General features: G+C 38.4%; 1 protein-coding gene across 1 annotated transcript in view; it reads left to right on the top strand.

The window, feature by feature from the left end:
- FBXO47 (F-box protein 47) overlaps positions 1–20315 on the top strand; it is a 512374-nt gene that overhangs the window by 453666 nt on the left and 38393 nt on the right. Inside the window, exons 8-9 of the mRNA XM_053717491.1 lie at positions 10053–10195; positions 13716–13875. Coding sequence (XP_053573466.1) covers positions 10053–10195; positions 13716–13875 — 303 coding nt within the window. The remainder of the gene's footprint in view (positions 1–10052; positions 10196–13715; positions 13876–20315) is intronic.

Genomic DNA, 20315 nt, shown 5'->3' with positions numbered 1-20315 from the left:
TGTTTAAAGGCCAATGTGGAGCCCAATAGAAATTTATGTACTAATTGCATTGATGCTACTTTAAATAAAAGTCAATCTTTACATGTAAAGAAATTATCACCAGACAACGAGGGGGAAGTTATGCCGACTAACTCTCCTCACGTGTCAGTACCTTCGCCTCCCGCTCAGGAGGTGCGTGATTTTGTGGCGCCAAGTACATCAGGGAGGCCCTTACAAATCACTTTGCAAGACATGGCTACTGTTATGACAGAAGTATTATCTAAATTGCCAGAATTAAGAGGCAAGCGCGATAGCTCTGGGTTAAGGACAGAGCGCGCGGATGAGGTGAGAGCCATGTCAGATACTGCATCACAGTTTGCAGAACGTGAAGACGGAGAGCTTCATTCTGTGGGTGACGGATCTGATCCAGGGAGACTGGATTCAGAGATTTCTAATTTTAAATTTAAGCTTGAGAACCTCCGCATATTGCTAGGGGAGGTATTAGCGGCTCTGAATGATTGTAACACGGTTGCAATTCCAAAAAAATTATGTAGGTTGGATAGATATTATGCGGTACCGGTGTGTACTGACGTGTTTCCTATACCTAAAAGGCTTACAGAGATTATTAGCAAGGAGTGGGATAGACCTGGTGTGCCCTTTTCCCCTCCTCCCATATTTAGGAAAATGTTTCCTATAGACGCCACCACACGAGACTTATGGCAGACGGTCCCTAAGGTGGAGGGAGCAGTTTCTACTTTAGCTAAGCGTACCACTATCCCGGTGGAGGATAGTTGTGCCTTTTCAGATCCAATGGATAAGAAATTAGAGGGTTACCTTAAGAAAATGTTTGTTCAACAAGGTTTTATCTTACAGTCCCTTGCATGCATTGCGCCTGTCACTGCTGCGGCGGCATTCTGGTTTGAGTCTCTGGAAGAGGCCATTCGCACAGCTCCATTGGATGAAATTATGAACAAGCTTAAAGCACTTAAGCTAGCTAACGCATTTGTTTCTGATGCCGTCGTACATTTAACCAAACTTACGGCTAAGAACTCCAGATTCGCCATCCAAGCGCGCAGAGCGCTATGGCTTAAATCCTGGTCAGCTGACGTGACTTCTAAATCTAAATTGCGTAATATTCCTTTCAAAGGGCAGACCTTATTCGGGCCCGGCTTGAAAGAAATTATAGCTGACATTACGGGAGGTAAGGGCCATGCTCTACCTCAGGACAGGGCCAAATCAAAGGCCAAACAGTCTAATTTTCGTGCCTTTCGTAACTTCAAGGCTGGAGCAGCATCAACTTCCTCCGCTCCAAAACAGGAAGGAGCTGTTGCTCGTTACAGGCAGGGCTGGAAAGTTAACCAGTCCTGGAACAAGGGCAAGCAGGCCAAGAAACCTGCTGCTGCCCCCAAGACAGCATGAAGAGAGGGCCCCCTATCCGGAAACGGATCTAGTGGGGGGCAGACTTTCTCTCTTCGCCCAGGCTTGGGCAAGAGATGTCCAGGATCCCTGGGCGTTGGAGATCATATCTCAGGGATATCTCCTGGACTTCAAAACTTCTCCTCCACGAGGGAGATTTCATCTTTCAAGGTTATCAGCAAACCAAATAAAGAAAGAGGCGTTTCTACGCTGTGTACAAGACCTTTTACTAATGGGGGTGATCCACCCAGTTCCGCGGACGGAACACGGGCAGGGATTCTATTCAAATCTATTTGTGGTTCCCAAGAAAGAGGGAACCTTCAGACCAATCTTGGACTTAAAAATCCTAAACAAATTTCTAAGAGTTCCATCATTCAAAATGGAAACTATTCAAACCATCCTTCCCATGATCCAAGAGGGTCAGTACATGACCACAGTGGACTTAAAGGATGCCTACCTTCACATACCGATTCACAAGGATCATTATCGGTACCTAAGATTTGCTTTCCTAGACAGGCATTACCAGTTTGTAGCTCTTCCCTTCGGATTAGCTACGGCTCCAAGAATCTTTACAAAAGTTCTGGGCTCACTTCTGGCGGTACTAAGACCGCGAGGCATAGCGGTGACTCCATACCTAGACGACATTCTGATACAAGCGTCAAGTTTTCAAACTGCCAAGTCTCATACAGAGATAGTTCTGGCATTTCTGAGGTCGCATGGGTGGAAGGTGAACGTGGAAAAGAGTTCTCTATTACCACTTACAAGAGTTCCCTTTCTAGGGACTCTTATAGATTCTGTAGAGATGAAAATTTACCTGACAGAGGCCAGGTTATCAAAACTTCTAAATGCTTGCCGTGTCCTTCATTATATTCCACACCCGTCAGTAGCTCAGTGCATGGAAGTAATCGGCTTAATGGTAGCGGCAATGGACATAGTACCATTTGCGCGCCTGCATCTCAGACCGCTGCAATTGTGCATGCTAAGTCAGTGGAACGGGGATTACTCAGATTTGTCCCCCCTACTAAGTCTGGATCAAGAGACCAGAGATTCTCTTCTATGGTGGCTCTCTCGGCCACATCTGTCCAAGGGGATGACCTTTCGCAGGCCAGATTGGACGATTGTAACAACAGACGCCAGCCTTCTAGGCTGGGGCGCAGTCTGGAACTCCCTGAAAGCTCAGGGATTATGGACTCAGGAGGAGAAACTCCTCCCAATAAATATTCTGGAATTAAGAGCAATATTCAATGCTCTCCTAGCTTGGCCTCAGTTAGCAACTCTGAGGTTCATCAGATTTCAGTCGGACAACATCACGACTGTGGCTTAAATCAACCATCAAGGGGGAACCAGAAGTTCCCTAGCGATGTTGGAAGTCTCAAAGATAATTCGCTGGGCAGAGTCTCACTCTTGCCACCTGTCAGCGATTTACATCCCAGGCGTAGGGAACTGGGAGGCGGATTTTCTAAGTCGCCAGATTTTTCATCCGGGGGAGTGGGAACTTCATCCGGAGGTCTTTGCTCAACTGATTCATCGTTGGGGCAAACCAGATCTGGATCTCATGGCGTCTCGCCAGAACGCCAAGCTTCCTTGTTACGGATCCAGGTCCAGGGACCCGAGAGCGGTGCTGATAGATGCTCTGACAGCCCCTTGGGTCTTCAACATGGCTTATGTGTTTCCACCATTCCCGATGCTTCCTCGTTTGATGGCCAAGATCAAACAGGAGAGAGCTTCGGTGATTCTGATAGCGCCTGCGTGGCCACGCAGGACCTGGTATGCAGACCTAGTGGACATGTCGTCCTGTCCACCGTGGTCTCTGCCTCTGAGACAGGACCTTCTAATTCAGGGTCCTTTCAAACATCCAAATCTAATTTCTCTGAGGCTGACTGCATGGAGATTGAACGCTTGATTCTATCAAAGCGTGGCTTCTCGGAGTCGGTTATTGATACCTTAATACAGGCTGGGAAGCCTGTTACCAGAAAAATTAACCATAAGATATGGCGTAAATATTTATATTGGTGCGAATCCAAGAGTTACTCATGGAATAAGGTTAGGATTCCTAGGATATTGTCCTTTCTACAAGAGGGTTTAGAAAAGGGCTTATCTGCTAGTTCGTTAAAGGGACAGATTTCTGCTCTGTCTATTCTTCTACACAAACGTCTGGCTGAAGTTCCAGACGTTCAGGCTTTTTGTCAGGCTTTAACTAGGATTAAGCCTGTGTTTAAGACTGTTGCTCCGCCGTGGAGCTTAAACTTAGTTCTTAATGTTCTTCAAGGCGTTCCATTTGAACCCCTTCATTCCATTGATATCAAGCTGTTATCCTGGAAGGTTTTGTTTTTGATGGCTATTTCCTCGGCTCGAAGAGTCTCTGAGTTATCTGCCTTACATTGTGATTCTCCTTATCTGATTTTTCATTCAGACAAGGTAGTTCTGCGTACTAAACCTGGGTTCTTACCTAAGGTAGTTACTAACAGGAATATCAATCAAGAGATTGTTGTTCCATCACTGTGTCCTAACCCTTCTTCAAAGAAGGAACGACTTTTGCATAATTTGGACGTAGTCCGTGCCCTGAAGTTCTATTTGCAGGCAACTAAAGATTTTCGTCAAACTTCTTCCCTGTTTGTCGTTTACTCTGGACAGAGAAGAGGTCAAAAGGCTTCGGCTACCTCTCTCTCTTTTTGGCTTCGTAGCATAATACGTTTAGCCTATGAGACTGCTGGACAGCAGCCTCCTGAAAGGATTACAGCTCATTCTACTAGAGCTGTGGCTTCCACCTGGGCCTTTAAAAATGAGGCCTCTGTTGAACAGATTTGCAAGGCTGCGACTTGGTCTTCACTTCACACCTTTGAAAAATTTTACAAATTTGACACTTTTGCTTCTTCGGAGGCTATTTTTGGGAGAAAGGTACTTCAGGCAGTGGTTCCTTCTGTTTAATGTTCCTGCCTTGTCCCTCCCTTCATCCGTGTACTTTAGCTTTGGTATTGGTATTCCATAAGTAATGGATGACCCGTGGACTGACTACACTTAACAAGAGAAAACATAATTTATGCTTACCTGATAAATTTATTTCTCTTGTAGTGTAGTCAGTCCACGGCCCGCCCTGTCTTTAAGGCAGACCTAAATTTTAATTAAACTCCAGTCACCACTGCACCCTATGGTTTCTCCTTTCTCGTCTGCTTTGGTCGAATGACTGAATATGACATGTGAGGGGAGGAGCTATATAGCAGCTCTGCTGGGTGATCCTCTTGCAGCTTCCTGTTAGGACGAGATATATTCCATAAGTAATGGATGACCCGTGGACTGACTACACTACAAGAGAAATACATTTATCAGGTAAGCATAAATTATGTTTTTAAAGACACCACAGACTATAATCAAAGAAGATTTATTTTATACTTAACCTCTGCCTATCTCTACCTATAGTGAAGCAGTAGGAAATATATCTGCTAATTACCACATTCAACTCCAGCCTTATAGACGTTACTACTTGCCTCCTCTCCTCCCTTTCCTGCCGGCACATTTGCCTGTGAGTCATATCCCCATCCCTTTTCCCGCATTGCTCTGAGGGAGCACTTCCCCAGGAGAGGAGGCTTGACTGGTTTCTATCATTTATTAGGCCCTATTACTGCCCATCACCTTATCTGGCACATTTTTAAAATCTGCGTAGGTTGGAACAGACACTATAAATATTGAGTGCAGGGTACACTCTCCTCAATCAACCCAGTCTACAATCTCTTTTTTGGCCTCCGTACTCCTATGACTACACATTACTACAAATTGCGCACTCCCAAAGGAAAAAACAGAAACCGACAGGCAACACTAAAAGAACCCTTGCAGATCATTTCAGCAGTAAAATCCTGCCAGGCCTGGAGGATTCTGATGAAGAGTCCAGGGAATCGATATCTTCTTTCAAAAGTGCCCATAAAACAGATTATCACACTACAGATAGACCCACGTTTTCTAACTCCTCCATTATGGAATCCATTAAAGCTCTATCTGAAAAAATGGACATTCACCATGCTTCATTAAAGCAAGATCTTAAAACTTCTGTTGCAGAACTTAAAAGGGACATATCCTCTCTTGGTGAATGCACAGAAACACTTGAAAGAAAGCATGAGGACCTTGCGATTGATCACGCAAACCTGCTATCTTATACTCAATCTCTAGCCGAGATGATAACGGACTTAGAATCTAAACAGGCTGATCTTGAAGACAGATCACGCCGTAACAATATCAGAATTCGAGGAATTCTGAAGGAGGTGGGCACCGCTGATCTTTCTAATTTCTTGCAAGGTTTGTTCAAGGAACTTGTGGGATCTCTACAAGATCATGATCCGCTCATTGATAGGGCTCATAGAGCTCTTCGTCCTAGGAACTCCAACTCTGACACCCCTAGAGACGTCATAGTCCACTTGCATTATTATATTTTCAAAGAGAAATTACTAAGAGCGTCCTATCTAAATAAAAATCTAAAAGTCACAAAGAAGAAGCAGCACCACCTGGTTATTTTTAACAGATTTATTCGTGCATGTTGCACAATATCCAAGCCAGACCAAAAAACAGCAACGTTTCGGACTTAGTCCTTAATCATGCAGAGTTGCACCTGGAGATCATACAGCTTAAATACACCTGTAAACCACACCCACCCAACATCATACTTGTAGCACACTGATTGTGAGTCCCCTGTAGTGGTCATTTACAAAATTACAACAGATCATAAATGTCAGGTTAAACACATATTGCTCCCAGTAAATCAGAAAAAATAAAACACAATTTTTTACTTCTATCACCTTATAATACAATGACACAGAACCCACTAATTCCTTAGACTCATAGAGACCAATCAAATTCCCTATTCATACCTTTTGGGTACATAGTATCCAATCTATTAATCCAATAGACTTCTCTTATCTTTAACCTCTTTAACCTCCTATCTCCCCCCGTCTAAGATTTCCTACCTGCTCTAATATTTGAAATCTTAACTGGGTTAGATTATGGCCTGCAGATAAAAAATGATTGGCCACTGGGGCATCCAATTTCTTTGTTCTAATACTACTTTTATGTTGGGTTATTCTTTCACGGACCATACGGGTGGACTCACCAACATACCCAAGACCACATGGGCATTTGATATAATACACAGCAAAATCAGTATTGCAGGTAAAGTGTCCCCTAATTTCAAATTTTTTGCCTGTACTAGAATGACTAAAAAAAGAGCCCTTAATATTATTGCAATTAGAGCAACCTAGGCATGGGAAACAGCCAAAATTCTTACTTCCAATGTGTCTTTGTACAAGTGTCTTAGATGGACCAATATCTGCATGTACCAATACATTTTTCAAATTGTTTCCCCTCTTAAAAGCAGGCATAGGTGGTTCCTTAAACTCTGGCACATCTGGGTTGTATGTCTGTAAAATATGCCAATGGTTAGAAATAATTTTACTTATTCTGTAACTCAATCCAGAGTACTGACTGACAAAAATTAATCTATTAGACATTGTTTTCTTTTTTACCTCTTTCTGTTGTAATAAATCTTGTCTGGGGATCTGTTTTACATTCTCAATCTCTTTTTGTATTAAGGCCAATGGATAACCCCTAACCCTGAAACGGTTACCCATCTCTTCCAATCTCTGTTCTACAGGACCTGTCTCAGAGACAATTCTTTTCACTCTTAGGAGTTGACTCCTCGGGAGAGACCTAATCAGGGAAGGGGGATGCATACTATTATAGTGAAGCAGAGTGTTGCAATCCGTTGCTTTCTTGTGTAGATCAACTGCCAGACCCTGGTTACTCTTAAGCACCCTAGTGTCCAGGAAGACAACACTCTCTTCACTACAATCCAACTTAAATTTAATATGACAGGTAGCAGAGTTTAGATCATTAACAAATTCCTCCAGGGTTCCAATGTCGCCCAGCCCCACGCCAAAGATGTAGTCTATATATCACCACCAGGTGGCGCCATACTGTAAAAACAGTGGGTGACTATAGACAAAATATTCCTCATACATATTCATAAATATGTTGGCGTATGTAGGGGCAACATTGGAGCCACGGCCGTGCCTTGGAGCTGCAAGTAATAGTGATCTTCAAAAAGATCTAAAGGGTCCCTATCAAGCAATACAGATCTACCCTGATCTCTCCCCGCACACCCTTGCAAGGAGGCGCTCGTTCCAATGGTTCACACAATGTCTCCGAAGAAATGGCATCAAGTATCGCTGGGGATACCCGGTGAAGATTCTTTTTCAGCATGATGATCACTCCTATATCATTACCAACAGAACAAGGGCTGAAACTACTTGAATCTAAGGGCATATCATCTTCTACTGAACAAAACGCTAAACCTTCAGGCAGTACCAAAAAACTAAATTCTGCTGCTCCTGAGTGGCATCCTTTACCTGAAAGGTTTCATCCAAGACCCAGGAGGAAGGATAGGCCAGGGGCTGGAGATGACCCCTGAACTTTTGTCCCCAGCTCAGTTAGATACTTGAGACTCTGGTGACCCCAGACTGTTCAATTAGAACTATACTATATGGATTATCATCTACTTTTTGACCATGACATAGTGGATCTGTAATAAAACTATTACTATCTCCATCATCCCTGTACCCAATAAGTTTATATAATGTTGTTTTAGTTGTTGATACTAGTTGCTTGTTATGATTGGCACATCTTGTTACTTGGAATTTGGATATATATGCTACTTAACCAACTAGCCCATTATTTTGTTTTACCTATGCTAAAAGTCTATAGGGCCCCCAATTTACATATTATTCCACTAGTAACTTGAATATACATCATGTACTACTACAGTATATATATATATATATATATATATATATATATATACATCATGTACTACTACTACATGTACCTACTACAGCATACTACAGAGGTCCTCCTCCATTAGATCGGACTCCTACAGTAGTCTACTATCTTAGGGTACAAATACTACTATTAGTACTCCCCTGTGACTCTCACATAAAATAAGGTCTTTCTATACAATGCTATATGTTCAATATTTTATTGTTGGTAATGTAAGTTTAGTGTGGCATGAATGTTGTTGTTTAGGTAGTCATGTCTCAATAGGAAAGTAAACTTGTCCTAAGCCTTCAGCTATTATAGCAAGATTCTATCTAAAGTTTCATTCCATAGAGGCTATCTACTAGGTTGCATTTGACTTCTTAATATATGACTTGTGAGACAGGGTTGCGGTACATACAAGAGCCCTTTATTACTTTAAGCTGCTGCCTTATTACTGTTCTCTCAACTACTAACTACACATAGTTCCACCTTAGCTATCTTATTGCAGTTACAGTCTCTACACCATATCGCGACCCATTAAGTTAGGTAGAATTTGGTTTATGGAAAATGAGGTTCCAATTATGTACACACAGTTTTTATATTAGTGTTTTCCATATAGCCCTCTAATAAGACATTGTCTCTTCTCAATGCTTGTTACAATTTTTATATGTTATTTATGTAAACTGGCTTATTACTGTTACTGTACCTAACAACCTCAATAAAAAATGTATTTAAAAAAAAAAAAAAAACTTACTTAGGAGATTCCAGTTTAGCTCTGTTTAAAAGGTTACTGGAAATATCAGACACTCCCCCCTCCCCCTTCCTTTGCATATGAAAAGACCCTTTACACAAACAGAAGCAAGCTGGAGTAGGTATATGTCAGTATTCTCCTAAAACTTTGGGGCTTAGTTAGGAGTCTGAAAATCAGAGCAATATTATTTAAAAATAAGCAAAACTACCCTTTTTTTAAAAAAAAAAAAACTTTATGGGCTATATAAAAAGATAATCTACAAAACATTTATGCAAAGACAAAATGAGTGTATAATGTCCCTTTAAGGTTAGATTTCTGCACTTGCTGTGTTATACCACAAGAAATTTGCTACTCTTCCTGAGATTCAGAACGTTATGCAGCATAAGAACATTGTATAAACCAATATCTCCTCCTTGGAGCCTTAATTTGGTTCTATGAGTTTTGCAGGTTTCTCGTTTTGAGCTTTAGCACAGTTTAGACATTCAGCTTCTAACTTAGAAGGTATTATTTCTTTTACCAATATCTTCTTCCAGAAGAGTTTATGAATTGTCTGCTCTTCCCTGTGAGTCTTCTTGTCTTGTCTTGTTATCTTGTTTTTTTCAGCAGGAAAAGGTGGTTTTACGTCTACATTTGATTTTTTTTTTAATAAAGGTGGTTTCTTCTTATAACATCAACTGATTAATTTCTTTTGTGGTGGTAAGAGTACACAAGACCCACCCATTTTCTTTTTTTATCGAATTACATTTTTTATGGAGGCAGTTCTTATTTGGGCCTCATTTTCCCTGCTTTGTCCTTTCCTACCTTTCTACTTCTCCTTGACTGGCTATATGTCAGACTGGCATATGAAAAAGGTTGGAGAGATTAAGAACTCTTAGAGTTTTTGGAATCTTTGCCTCCTCCTAGTGTCCAGAAGTTGAATAATAGGATTAATGGCTTGTGGACTCTCACCATCATGAAAGAAATGGATTTATCAGGTAAGCATAAATTATGTTATTGCATTTTCTGACCTAACTTCCTAATTGAAAAGCACTACTGCCTTTTAATGTGTTGTTAATAAGTTACTTAAAGAACAAAATCTTCAAGATTCAAAAACGTTCTTTCACTATGACAGTGGTTCCCCGTGAGTGGCTCCTTGAAAACAATGCTCGTCTCCTTATTCTTTGCGGAAACACCATCTGTTTCACCTTCATGGCCAGTAAAGCAGTAAATGGCCGTACCATGGAGCTAGCCAATATTGTTGTGCACCTTGCGTTGGTGAGTATTTTTGAGGACAAGTAATATTTCATGTTACATTTTTTACATTTTTTAAAAGAAACAGTATTCTCTGTACTTTTAATTTAGTCCTATGATTCTAATTTCCTTCAGCCATTTATCAATATCCATGCTAATTCATCCTATCTATACTAATTTTACTAACAACATTTTAAGACAACTGTACATTATTTATTATATCCAATGAGAAAGTGAAAGAGAAATTAAAGTATAAAAATAATAATGTGTGAATTATCAATTCTAGATCCCATGATTCCCAAACCAATAAGGTTTGGGGATATAGATGCTTAATATACCTTCTGAATTAAATAAAATGAAAACTAACTAGCATGGGGTAATTTTGAAAGCTGTCAAATAAGGGATAGCCATCCAGTATTTGTTATGTCTATACTGGATATATTTTCTATGTCTACACTGGATATATTTTCTAAACTAGAAATAATTTCCTTGGCAGTTTCATTATCGTTATGTCTGTGAATTTTTATTGACCTGTTTTCTTTCCAGACCAATACAAGAGATAACTGTAAGGACCTTTCCAAAGAAAACTATTATTAGTCTGTAGGACAAACTACAAACTGGTTTCAAATTTACCCTCTCCTATAAAATATAAAATTATTTATGACACAATGAGTCCATGGATCATCTTAATTACTGTTGGGAATACCACTCCTGCCCAACAGGAGGCGGCAAAGAGCACCACAGCAAAGCTGTTAAATATCTCCTCCCTTCCCTCCCACACCAGTCATTCTCTTTGCCGACCTTAAGAGCAAGAAGGTGGAAAAGAGTATCTTTTACTTTGCTTATGAGATTGTTGGTCAGTAATCTCCTGAGGGAGTTACAGCTTTATCTACGAAGGTTGTTTCTTCTTCATGGGCATTCAGTTTGATTGGCCGTGATTATGCAAGGGGCGGCGTTGCACCAGCAGCTCACAAGAGCTGCCGGTGCAATGCTGAATACAGAGAGCGTATTGCTCTCCGCATTCAGCGATGTCTGTTGGACCTGATACGCACTGTCGGATCAGGTCCGACAGACATTTGATAAATAGGCCTCCAAGTCTAAACACCCCTAATTTGCCGCCCCTGACATATTAACCCCTTTTCCCCCACATCCCAATATCACTGACACTATAATAAAGCTATTAACCCCTATTCCGCCGCTCCCCTGACATCACCGCCACTAAATAAAGTTATTAACCCCTAAACCTCTGGCCTCCCACATCACTGCCACTAACTAAACCTATCAACCCCTAAACCGCCAGCCCCCACATCGCAAAAAACGAAATTAAACTATTAACCCCTAAACCTAACAACCCCCTAAGTTTATATTAAAATTACAATATTCCTATCTTAAAATAAATAAAAACTTACCTGTGAAATTAAAAAAACCTAAGTTTAAACTAACAATTAACCTAACATAACTATTATACTAAAATTAAAATAACTATAAAATAAAAAAAACTGAAAAAACCTAACACTACTAAAAAAAATGTAAGTCTAAATAACAAACGAAATTATCCAAAATAAAAACAATTACACCTAATCTAATAGCCCTATAAAAATAATAAAGCCCCCCAAAATAAAAAAATCCCTAGCCTACAATAAACTACCAATAGCCCTTAAAAGGGCCTTTTGTAGGGCATTGCCCTAAAGATATCAGCTCTTTTACCTGTAAAAAAATTACAAAGACCACCCCAACAGTGTAAAACCCACCACTCATCCAACCCCCCAAAATAAAAAAACCTAACTCTAACATAAACCTAAGCTACCCATTGCCCTGAAAAGGGCATTTGTATGGGCATTGCCCTTAAAAGGGCATTCAGATCTTTTACATTGACCTGAAAAGGGCATTCAGCTCTAAATCTAAAAAAAAAACCATACAAAAAGATTTTTAAAAAACCTAACACTAACCCCAAAGATCCACTCACAGTTTCTGAAGTCCGGACATCCATCCTCATCCAGGCGATGAGAAGTCTTCATCCAAACGGCATCTTCTATCTTCATCCCGGCCGCGTCTTCTATCTTCATCCCGGCGGCATGGACCGGATCCATCCTTGAAGACATCCATCGCAGAGCGTCCTCTTCATATGTCCCTTGCATTTCTATTGGCTGATTTGATTATTGAAATTCAAATCAGCCAATAGAATGAGAGCTACTGAAATCCTATTGACTGTTTAAATCAGCCAATAGGATGAGAGCTACTGAAATACTATTGGCTGATTTGAATAGCCAATAGAATTTCATTAGCTCTCATCCTATTGGCTGATTTGAACATCAATAGGATTTAAGTAGCTCTCATCCTTTTGGCTGATTTGAATTTCATGAATCAAATCAGCCAATAGGAATGCAAGGTTCTCCATTTTGAAAAGGCTCCCTTGCATTGAAGATCCAGTGTACGGCGGTGATCGTATGAATAGGACGCTCTGTGCCGGATGTCTCCAAGGATGGATTTACTCTGCGCCTCCGGGATGAAGATAGAAGACGCTGCCTGGATGAAGATAGAGGATGCTGCCTGGATGAAGACTTCTCGCCGCCTGGATGAGGATGGATGTCCGGACTTCAGAAACTGTGAGTGGATCTTCAGGGGTTAGTGTCAGGTTTTTTTTTTTATCTTTTTGGGTGGGTTTTTTTTTAGATTAGGGTTTGGGCTTTTTAAAAAGAGCTGAATGCCCTTTTAAGGGGAATGCCCATACAAATGCACTTTTCAGGGCAATGGGTAGCTTAGCTTTTTGTTAGAGTTAGGTTTTTTTATTTTGGGGGGTTGGTTGGGTGGTGGGTTTTACTGTTGGGGGGTCTTTGTATTTTTTACAGGTAAAAAAAGCTAGTTCTCTCAGATGGCGGTTTGGATCGTGTCGGTATAGGCGGTAACGCAAGCATTTTAGCCTCACCGCACAACTTGTATGGAAATCCTACGCAAAAACATCATTTGTGTTCAGTGCAGGATTGACGTTGTATTACAGGATAAAATGCTTGCGGTATAGCTATACCGACAAGACTCGTAATGACTGCATTCCTGTTTTAACGCTGAAATGGCTATTTTTTCAGTGTTAAAAACCGTAACGCAAAACTTGTAATCTAGGTGAGTGATATTTAAAGATTTAGATATGTGTTTTTTGTATAGAACTGTTAAATTTAATTTTACTATGTTTTTCTCTATCTTTATTTATCTTTATTTTCCTTTTTTTCTCCCTATTTCTTTATCAAATACTGAGTAATCTATCTAAGTTACATATTACAAGTTTTGATTTTATGCCTAGAAACCTTAAACATGCCAATCTTTGATTGCCGTAGTTTTGTGCCCTCCTCCGTATAGGTGGATGTAAAAACTCTAAAGAATATACTACTTACTCAGTTCATGCTTATACTTCAGATGCCTTGAATGTAATATTGTTGTAATATGCTTAATTTCTTATTATTTTTGTTGTTCAACTCTTATTCAAAAATTCAATAAAAATAATATAAGAAAAAGTTTGCATTATAACTCTCAACCTCTCTGGCTGCATCAGGTGTGTGAAAAGGATCTGTACTGCATGGACTGGGCTGTGAAAATGATGCTAAAGGTATGCGAGGTATTTGGGACACATCTAGAGAGGAGCAACTTTTTACAAAATGTTGAAAATGCATTTGCTCGTATTGCTTTAGACATGTTGCAGTCTGTAATCTCAGGTGAGTGGTTTACTTAAAATTATACTTTTATAATTTTCTTTAATAAGATAATGATAGTCCATACTGCTCCATAACATGTGAGATATAATTCCCGCCACTAGGAGGAGGCCAAGAACCCAATCTAGAGCTTAAATTCCCTTCCACCTCCCATCTCTCCTCAGTTTTGTTCTTGGCCTCCCAGGAGTAGTTTGAGAACAGAAGTGTTCCAGCTACTTGCTCTTGAATTTATCTTTGGGAGCTAAAATCAATGTGAGACCCTTTATCCCAGGGGCATATCATTCACAAAGAAGACAGAAGAGATTTCTAGAAAGCTGCAAGTTACAGGGCAGAGGAATATCCTGTTTTGTGTGCAGTGATCGTCCTTAGCCTCCCCCTGTGGTATATTAGTATTTCCTCAAACAAATCCTCTGCTGTACTTGTACAAGCACTGGGGGGGCTCCCTACTGCATACTGCTGCAGCTTGGTGCCTGGTAAGCCTGTGGAGGGGTGCTACTTCAGGTAAACCCCTTACCACAGCACAGACAAAGACTACAGGCTAAGGTACTTTCACACAGGTACAGCATTGCCAGGGAACTAAGTCTACTCTCCTACTGAAACAAAACATTTCAAAAATCAGGAGCATATCTGCCCTATATTAATTAGGAGGGCATATTCATGACACTGACACCCTTTTTGCACCGTTTGGGAGTTTTGTTTTTTTAATTGTAATACCATACAATAAATCTTGAATTTTATCAAAGTAACATTGTTGTCATGGGGTCCTTTTGTCTCTATCTCCTTTGTGTTGATCAAGTCCATGATAATTATCTATGGTGATCCTTGGGAAGATTTTTTCAATAATGTTTAGAGTTCTACTAAGCCAAGCTTTTTTATTCTTGTTGCTGGATTCAATTACAAGACTGTCTTTTCCTGAAGGAGAGGGATAACTCTCTTATCTTTTAGTCCAGGATTACCAATAACAAAATGTTACATATCTTGGGAGGACTGTCCTTTATACCACAACAATGTAACCATTAATTTAACTGTTTTTAAATAATATAAAAGGAAAACAGAAATAAGAAAAAATAACCATAAAAATGTAGAAAAAAAACATTTGTTGTATGAGTCATAACTATTTTGTTTGTTTTAATTCAAACCTTATTCTCTTTCTTCTATGTGTTCCTGTTCTACCCAGGGTATTCAATCCTATCTCTCTCCATTCGTTCTCTAGCCTCAATCCTTTGTTACTAAAGTTTCCTATTGCGTCTTATCTATATTTAGAATCCAATAAAACCATATTGTTTTGAATAATCCTCTGTTGTCTAGTATCCATGATGCAGCTTCATATGTCTTGTATGTCAGTTTTAACTTTTTTTAGTTTAGTAATTCTATCCAAGAGGGAATTTCCATTTTCCAGTACTTGCTCATTCTGGTTACTGTACACATGCCTAATGAGTGTATTAATTGGTTTGTTAAATCTTCTGATGGGTGTGTGCAGTAAGGCCTGAGAGGCTGTAAGGCTTATCTCTTCTTCTAAAAGTTGGCTAATTAGAGTTGACAATTTCCCCCATAGTTCTCTAATCCCATTACATTCCCACCACATGTGTATGTATGTACCTATTTTGCCACAGCCTCTTTAACATAGTCTGACTGGGGTGAGATACCAACAAAATGCTATTTTTATAGAGTTTTCTCGCTGATCTGCGTTCAGAAGACCTTTGCTATGTGTGCTCAATAGTTTTTCCCATTTAGATTTATCTATGGGTTATATCTAGACTTCTCTCCCAATTAAGCATAAGCTGTGTTTTGGTATTAGTGTCGGATGTCTGTAGCGCTATATATATTTGAGAGATCTAGTTCTGATTGTAATGCAGATAACTCTGAGTATGATATTTTGAGAGGTAGGGTCCGAAACAGGTACAATAAACATGAGAGTCACCCAAACCATGAGAATGTGTATGTCTTCCATTTCTGGACGTCTCGTCTAATGGTCCTAATCAGCGGCAAATAGTTGTATTTATATAATTGATCAAATTGTGGTGTCAAATTAGTCCCTAGATATTTAAGCGAGTGTTTCGCCCATTTTAAGTCAAAATTAATCTCTGTGTTTTTTTTGTTTGATGAGGGAGAATAATCGGTAATGCTTCACATTTGTCTAGGTTTATTTTATAGCCTGAAATTGCTGAAAATTTATCTATTATGTTATACAGCTTTAAAAGGGATATGAGAGGTTTGGTTATTGATAGCAAATTATCATCTGCGAATAGGGTTAGCTTGTAATCTCTGTTTGCAATTCTCACTCCCAAAACGTCAGGGGAAAGTCTGATTCTAGCTGCTAGTGGCTCTATACATAAGGCAAAGATGAGGGGGGAAAGGGGTCATCCCTGTCTTGTCCCATTTCTGATTAAGATGGTTTATGATGCCAAGCATCCATCTTATATTGTTGGGGGGGGGGTTCTTTGTCTTTGATAAAGCCCTCTTGGTCTGGGTGAATGATAGATGGTAATATCATTTTGAGGCGATTAGCTAGGATTTTAGTGAAGATTTTAAGATCTTGATTTATAAGTGATTTCGGGCGGTAGCTAGTACATAACTTAAGATTCTTCCTGGGCTTATGGATAACCACTATTTTAGCTCCTAATAATTCAGGGGGTATCTAATATATTATTGCAACATTTTGTAAGATGGGGTATCAGTGTTTTTTTAAATAATTTGTAGTAATCTCCTAGAAACCTGTTAGGTCCTGCGGCTTTACCTGGTTTTAATTATTTTATGACTTGTGCAATCTCAGAGGGAGTTATGGTGGCATTAAGGGCTTCACTATCTGCCTTTGTGATGGTTGGCAATAGGGCTTCAGAGAGGAATTTAATAGTATTTGTATTTATATCTGGGGAATCAGAAACCTTCTTACCATCATACAGTGTTCTGTAATATCTAGCAAATTCATCAACTATCTATTGAATGTTGTGTATAGCTAATGCTTTGTATCTTTCCCATATCTTGTGGGCTAAAAATGTGTCTGGTTTATTTGCATAGATGTAATATTGAACTTTCAGTTTTTGGATGGCTTTGGTCGTTGTGTCATTCATTTTGCTACTGTCATCCGTTTGTGTTGAAGGGTCTGTAAAACTGATTGTTTTTGTGTCAGTTTATGTCTTTTTTCTAATTCTTCTATCTCTTGGTGTAATTGGAGTAACTGTGTTTTTTTCCGTTTAATGTAATTTGATTTGCCTTGTATCAATAGGCTCTTAGGTATGCATTATGAGCCATCAATGTAATTATTGGATAAGATGTAGTGTCAACATTTATGTTCCAGTATTCTGTCAAATGCTTCAAAATCTGGTCGTGGGCTGAGGGGTGTTTGAAATAATTGGGGTCATATGTCCAAGATTTTTCTCTCTTCTGGTCTTGAATCCCACCTACCGGAATTGAGATCATGGAGTGATCAGACCATGTGCATGTGTGTATCTTTGAGGATTTTAATAGAGGTTGGAGTATTTGACTAGTGTAAATACAGTCGATCCTAGTATACTTTTTATGAGTGGCTAAGTAAAAAGTGATGTCATTAGTGTCGCCATATAGGGTCTGCCATGTATGAGGTATAAGGTGTTCTCAAATTAATTTGATGGTGCGATTGTGGCACTGTTGTTTATGTGAGAGGGGTCTCTGTTGAGACTGTATTATGGGGGTCATATTGATATTAAAGTTCCCTGCAAGAATAATTTTACTTTGAGACCATTGCATTTAATGCCAGGATATGTTTCTGAAAAAAACCTCCTGTCCTTCAATGGGTGCATAATCAAAATTTGTGTTAAAAGGGATATATTATCTGTCCTATCAGTCGGTGGAATCTTGCTCACCTTTAATAAACTTTCCCATGCATTTATAGAAATACAAACAAAAATAAGGTGGCGCAAAAAGAAAATGCTGATTCCAGTGATAACAGTAAATGTATGTATATGTATATATATATATATATATATATATATATATATATATAGATAGATAGATAGATAGATAGATAGATAGATAGATAGATAGATAGATAGATAGATAGATAGATAGATATGTGGATGTTTATCTGTGTTTTCAGTTTAAAATTTTTCCCATTTCTCAGTAATTCCCATCAGATGTTTACGGACTTTTGTAACTCAAATGGTTTAAATAAAGAATTTATTTTGCTTGACTTTTCTTAAAAAACATTCATTAAAACATCAATAAAAAACATCAATAAAAACATCAATAAAAACGTATCTTGTTTCTAATTCTAAAATACTATACTTACACCGGTGTCTATTTTGTTAAGGTACAAAAAGATACAAATAATTCTGATACTTTGCTTATCCTTTTCCACTAGATAGAATGAATAATTAATGTGATACAATGTACATACATATTTCACTGAACTTCCTTTACACTGAATTATATCATAGAAACTTAAGCTGCAAATTCACAAGAAAAACCGCCATTCTGAATATGTGCCAGGAGAGTTACATTTGAGGTAGTCTTTATAAGGAAGGAACATATCTATCTACCAACACGAGGGTGTTGCATTACCAATTAGAAAAATAAGAGTATTGACATACTGAACGATAATTACAAAATTGTCTAATATTGTGAAATATGTATGTACATTGTATCGCATTAATTATTCATTCTATCTAGTGGAAAAGGATAAGCAAAGTATCAGAATTATTTGTATCTTTTTGTACCTTAACAAAATAGACACCGGTGTAAGTATAGTATTTTAGAATTAGAAACAAGATACGTTTTTATTGATGTTTTTATTGATGTTTTTTATTGATGTTTTAATGAATGTTTTTTAAGAAAAGTCAAGCAAAATAAATTCTTTATTTAAACCATTTGAGTTACAAAAGTCAGTAAACATCTGATGGGAATAACTGAGAAATGGGAAAATGTTTAAACTGAAAACACAGATAAACATCCACATATATTCACATATATATAAATATATATATATATATATATATATATAGATATACAGTATATATATGTGCACAGACATCTTTATATATATATATATATATATATATATATATATATATATATATATATACATATATATATATATACAGTATATACATTTATTGTTACCACTGGAATCAGCTTCTTTTTTTTTGTGCCACCTTATTTTTGTTTGTACTTCAATGGGTGCATACATGTTACAGAGTGTAATATCTGCATTGCCAATTTGTCCTCTAACTATCAGGTACCTTCCTTCTTCATCAGCTATTGTGGATTCATGATTAAACCTCAGGGATGAATGAATTAAAATGGATACCCCTCTCTTTTTATTAGTGGTAGTGGCATGGTAGTGTTGCATAAAATTTTTAGCCCAATATTTAGGAATATGAATGTTAGTGAAGTGGGTCTCCTGGAGAAAAAGAATGTTAGCGTAGTGATGGTGGTATTGGGACATGGCCATTTTTTTCATTTTACATCAGAGTATAAACCTTTCACATTATGTGAGATTAAGTTAATTTGTGGTGTCATATTATATATACAGTTTGTGAGAAAGGAAACTGTGCTATGAACCCCTGTAGGTTAATTGGTAGTCTAGGTCCCCTTTTATTGTGTTTCTGGGTAGAGTACAACCTTTTCATTGGCAGGAACAAGAAAAATTGTTTTCGACTCAACAACATTGTATGAACTACAAAACAAAATACAAATAAATTTTTTAAACAATAATACTTAAAGGGACAGTCTAGGCCAAAATAAACTTTCATGATTCAGATAGGGCATGTAATTTTAAACAATTTTCCAATTTACTTTTATCACCAATTTTGCTTTGTTCTCTTGGTATTCTTAGTTGAAAGCTTAACCTAGGAGGTTTATATGCTAATTTCTTAGACCTTGAAGGCCACCTCTTTTCAGAATGCATTTTAACAGTTTTTCACCACTAGAGGGTGTTAGTTCACATATTTCATTTAGATAACACTGTGCTCGTGCACGTGAAGTTATCTGGGAGCAGGCACTGATTGGCTAAACTGCAAGTCTGTCAAGAGAACTGAAATAAAGGGGAAGTTTGCAGAGGCTTAGATACAAGATAATCACAGCGGTTAAAAGTATATTATTATAATTGTGTTGGTTATGCAAAACAGGGGAATGGGTAATAAAGGGATTATCTATCTTTTAAAAGAATAAACATTTTGGTGTAGACTGTCCCTTTAACATAACCGTAAAATTCCCTTTAATGAGGGCACACCATGAGAAATAGTTTAGCATCTCTAAAGCCAACTTTGTAAAAGTTGTGTACCTCAATTTTTGCATGCTAATCAGCCACATTCTTCTACTTCCTGTAAGGAATTATGTACTGTTCCTGTTTATGTTACTCAGGGAGCTAATACTGACCTTACCCCTGAGTTTAAGATTAATTTACATAGAATATTTAGCTGTTATCCCCAAGCCAAGCAAGCGTAAACGCAAGTCTGGTGATTTAC

Source organism: Bombina bombina, chromosome 1 (genome assembly GCF_027579735.1).
Source record: "Bombina bombina isolate aBomBom1 chromosome 1, aBomBom1.pri, whole genome shotgun sequence".
Classification (NCBI taxonomy): domain Eukaryota; kingdom Metazoa; phylum Chordata; class Amphibia; order Anura; family Bombinatoridae; genus Bombina; species Bombina bombina.
This window is presented reverse-complemented; position numbering and strand designations above follow the sequence as displayed.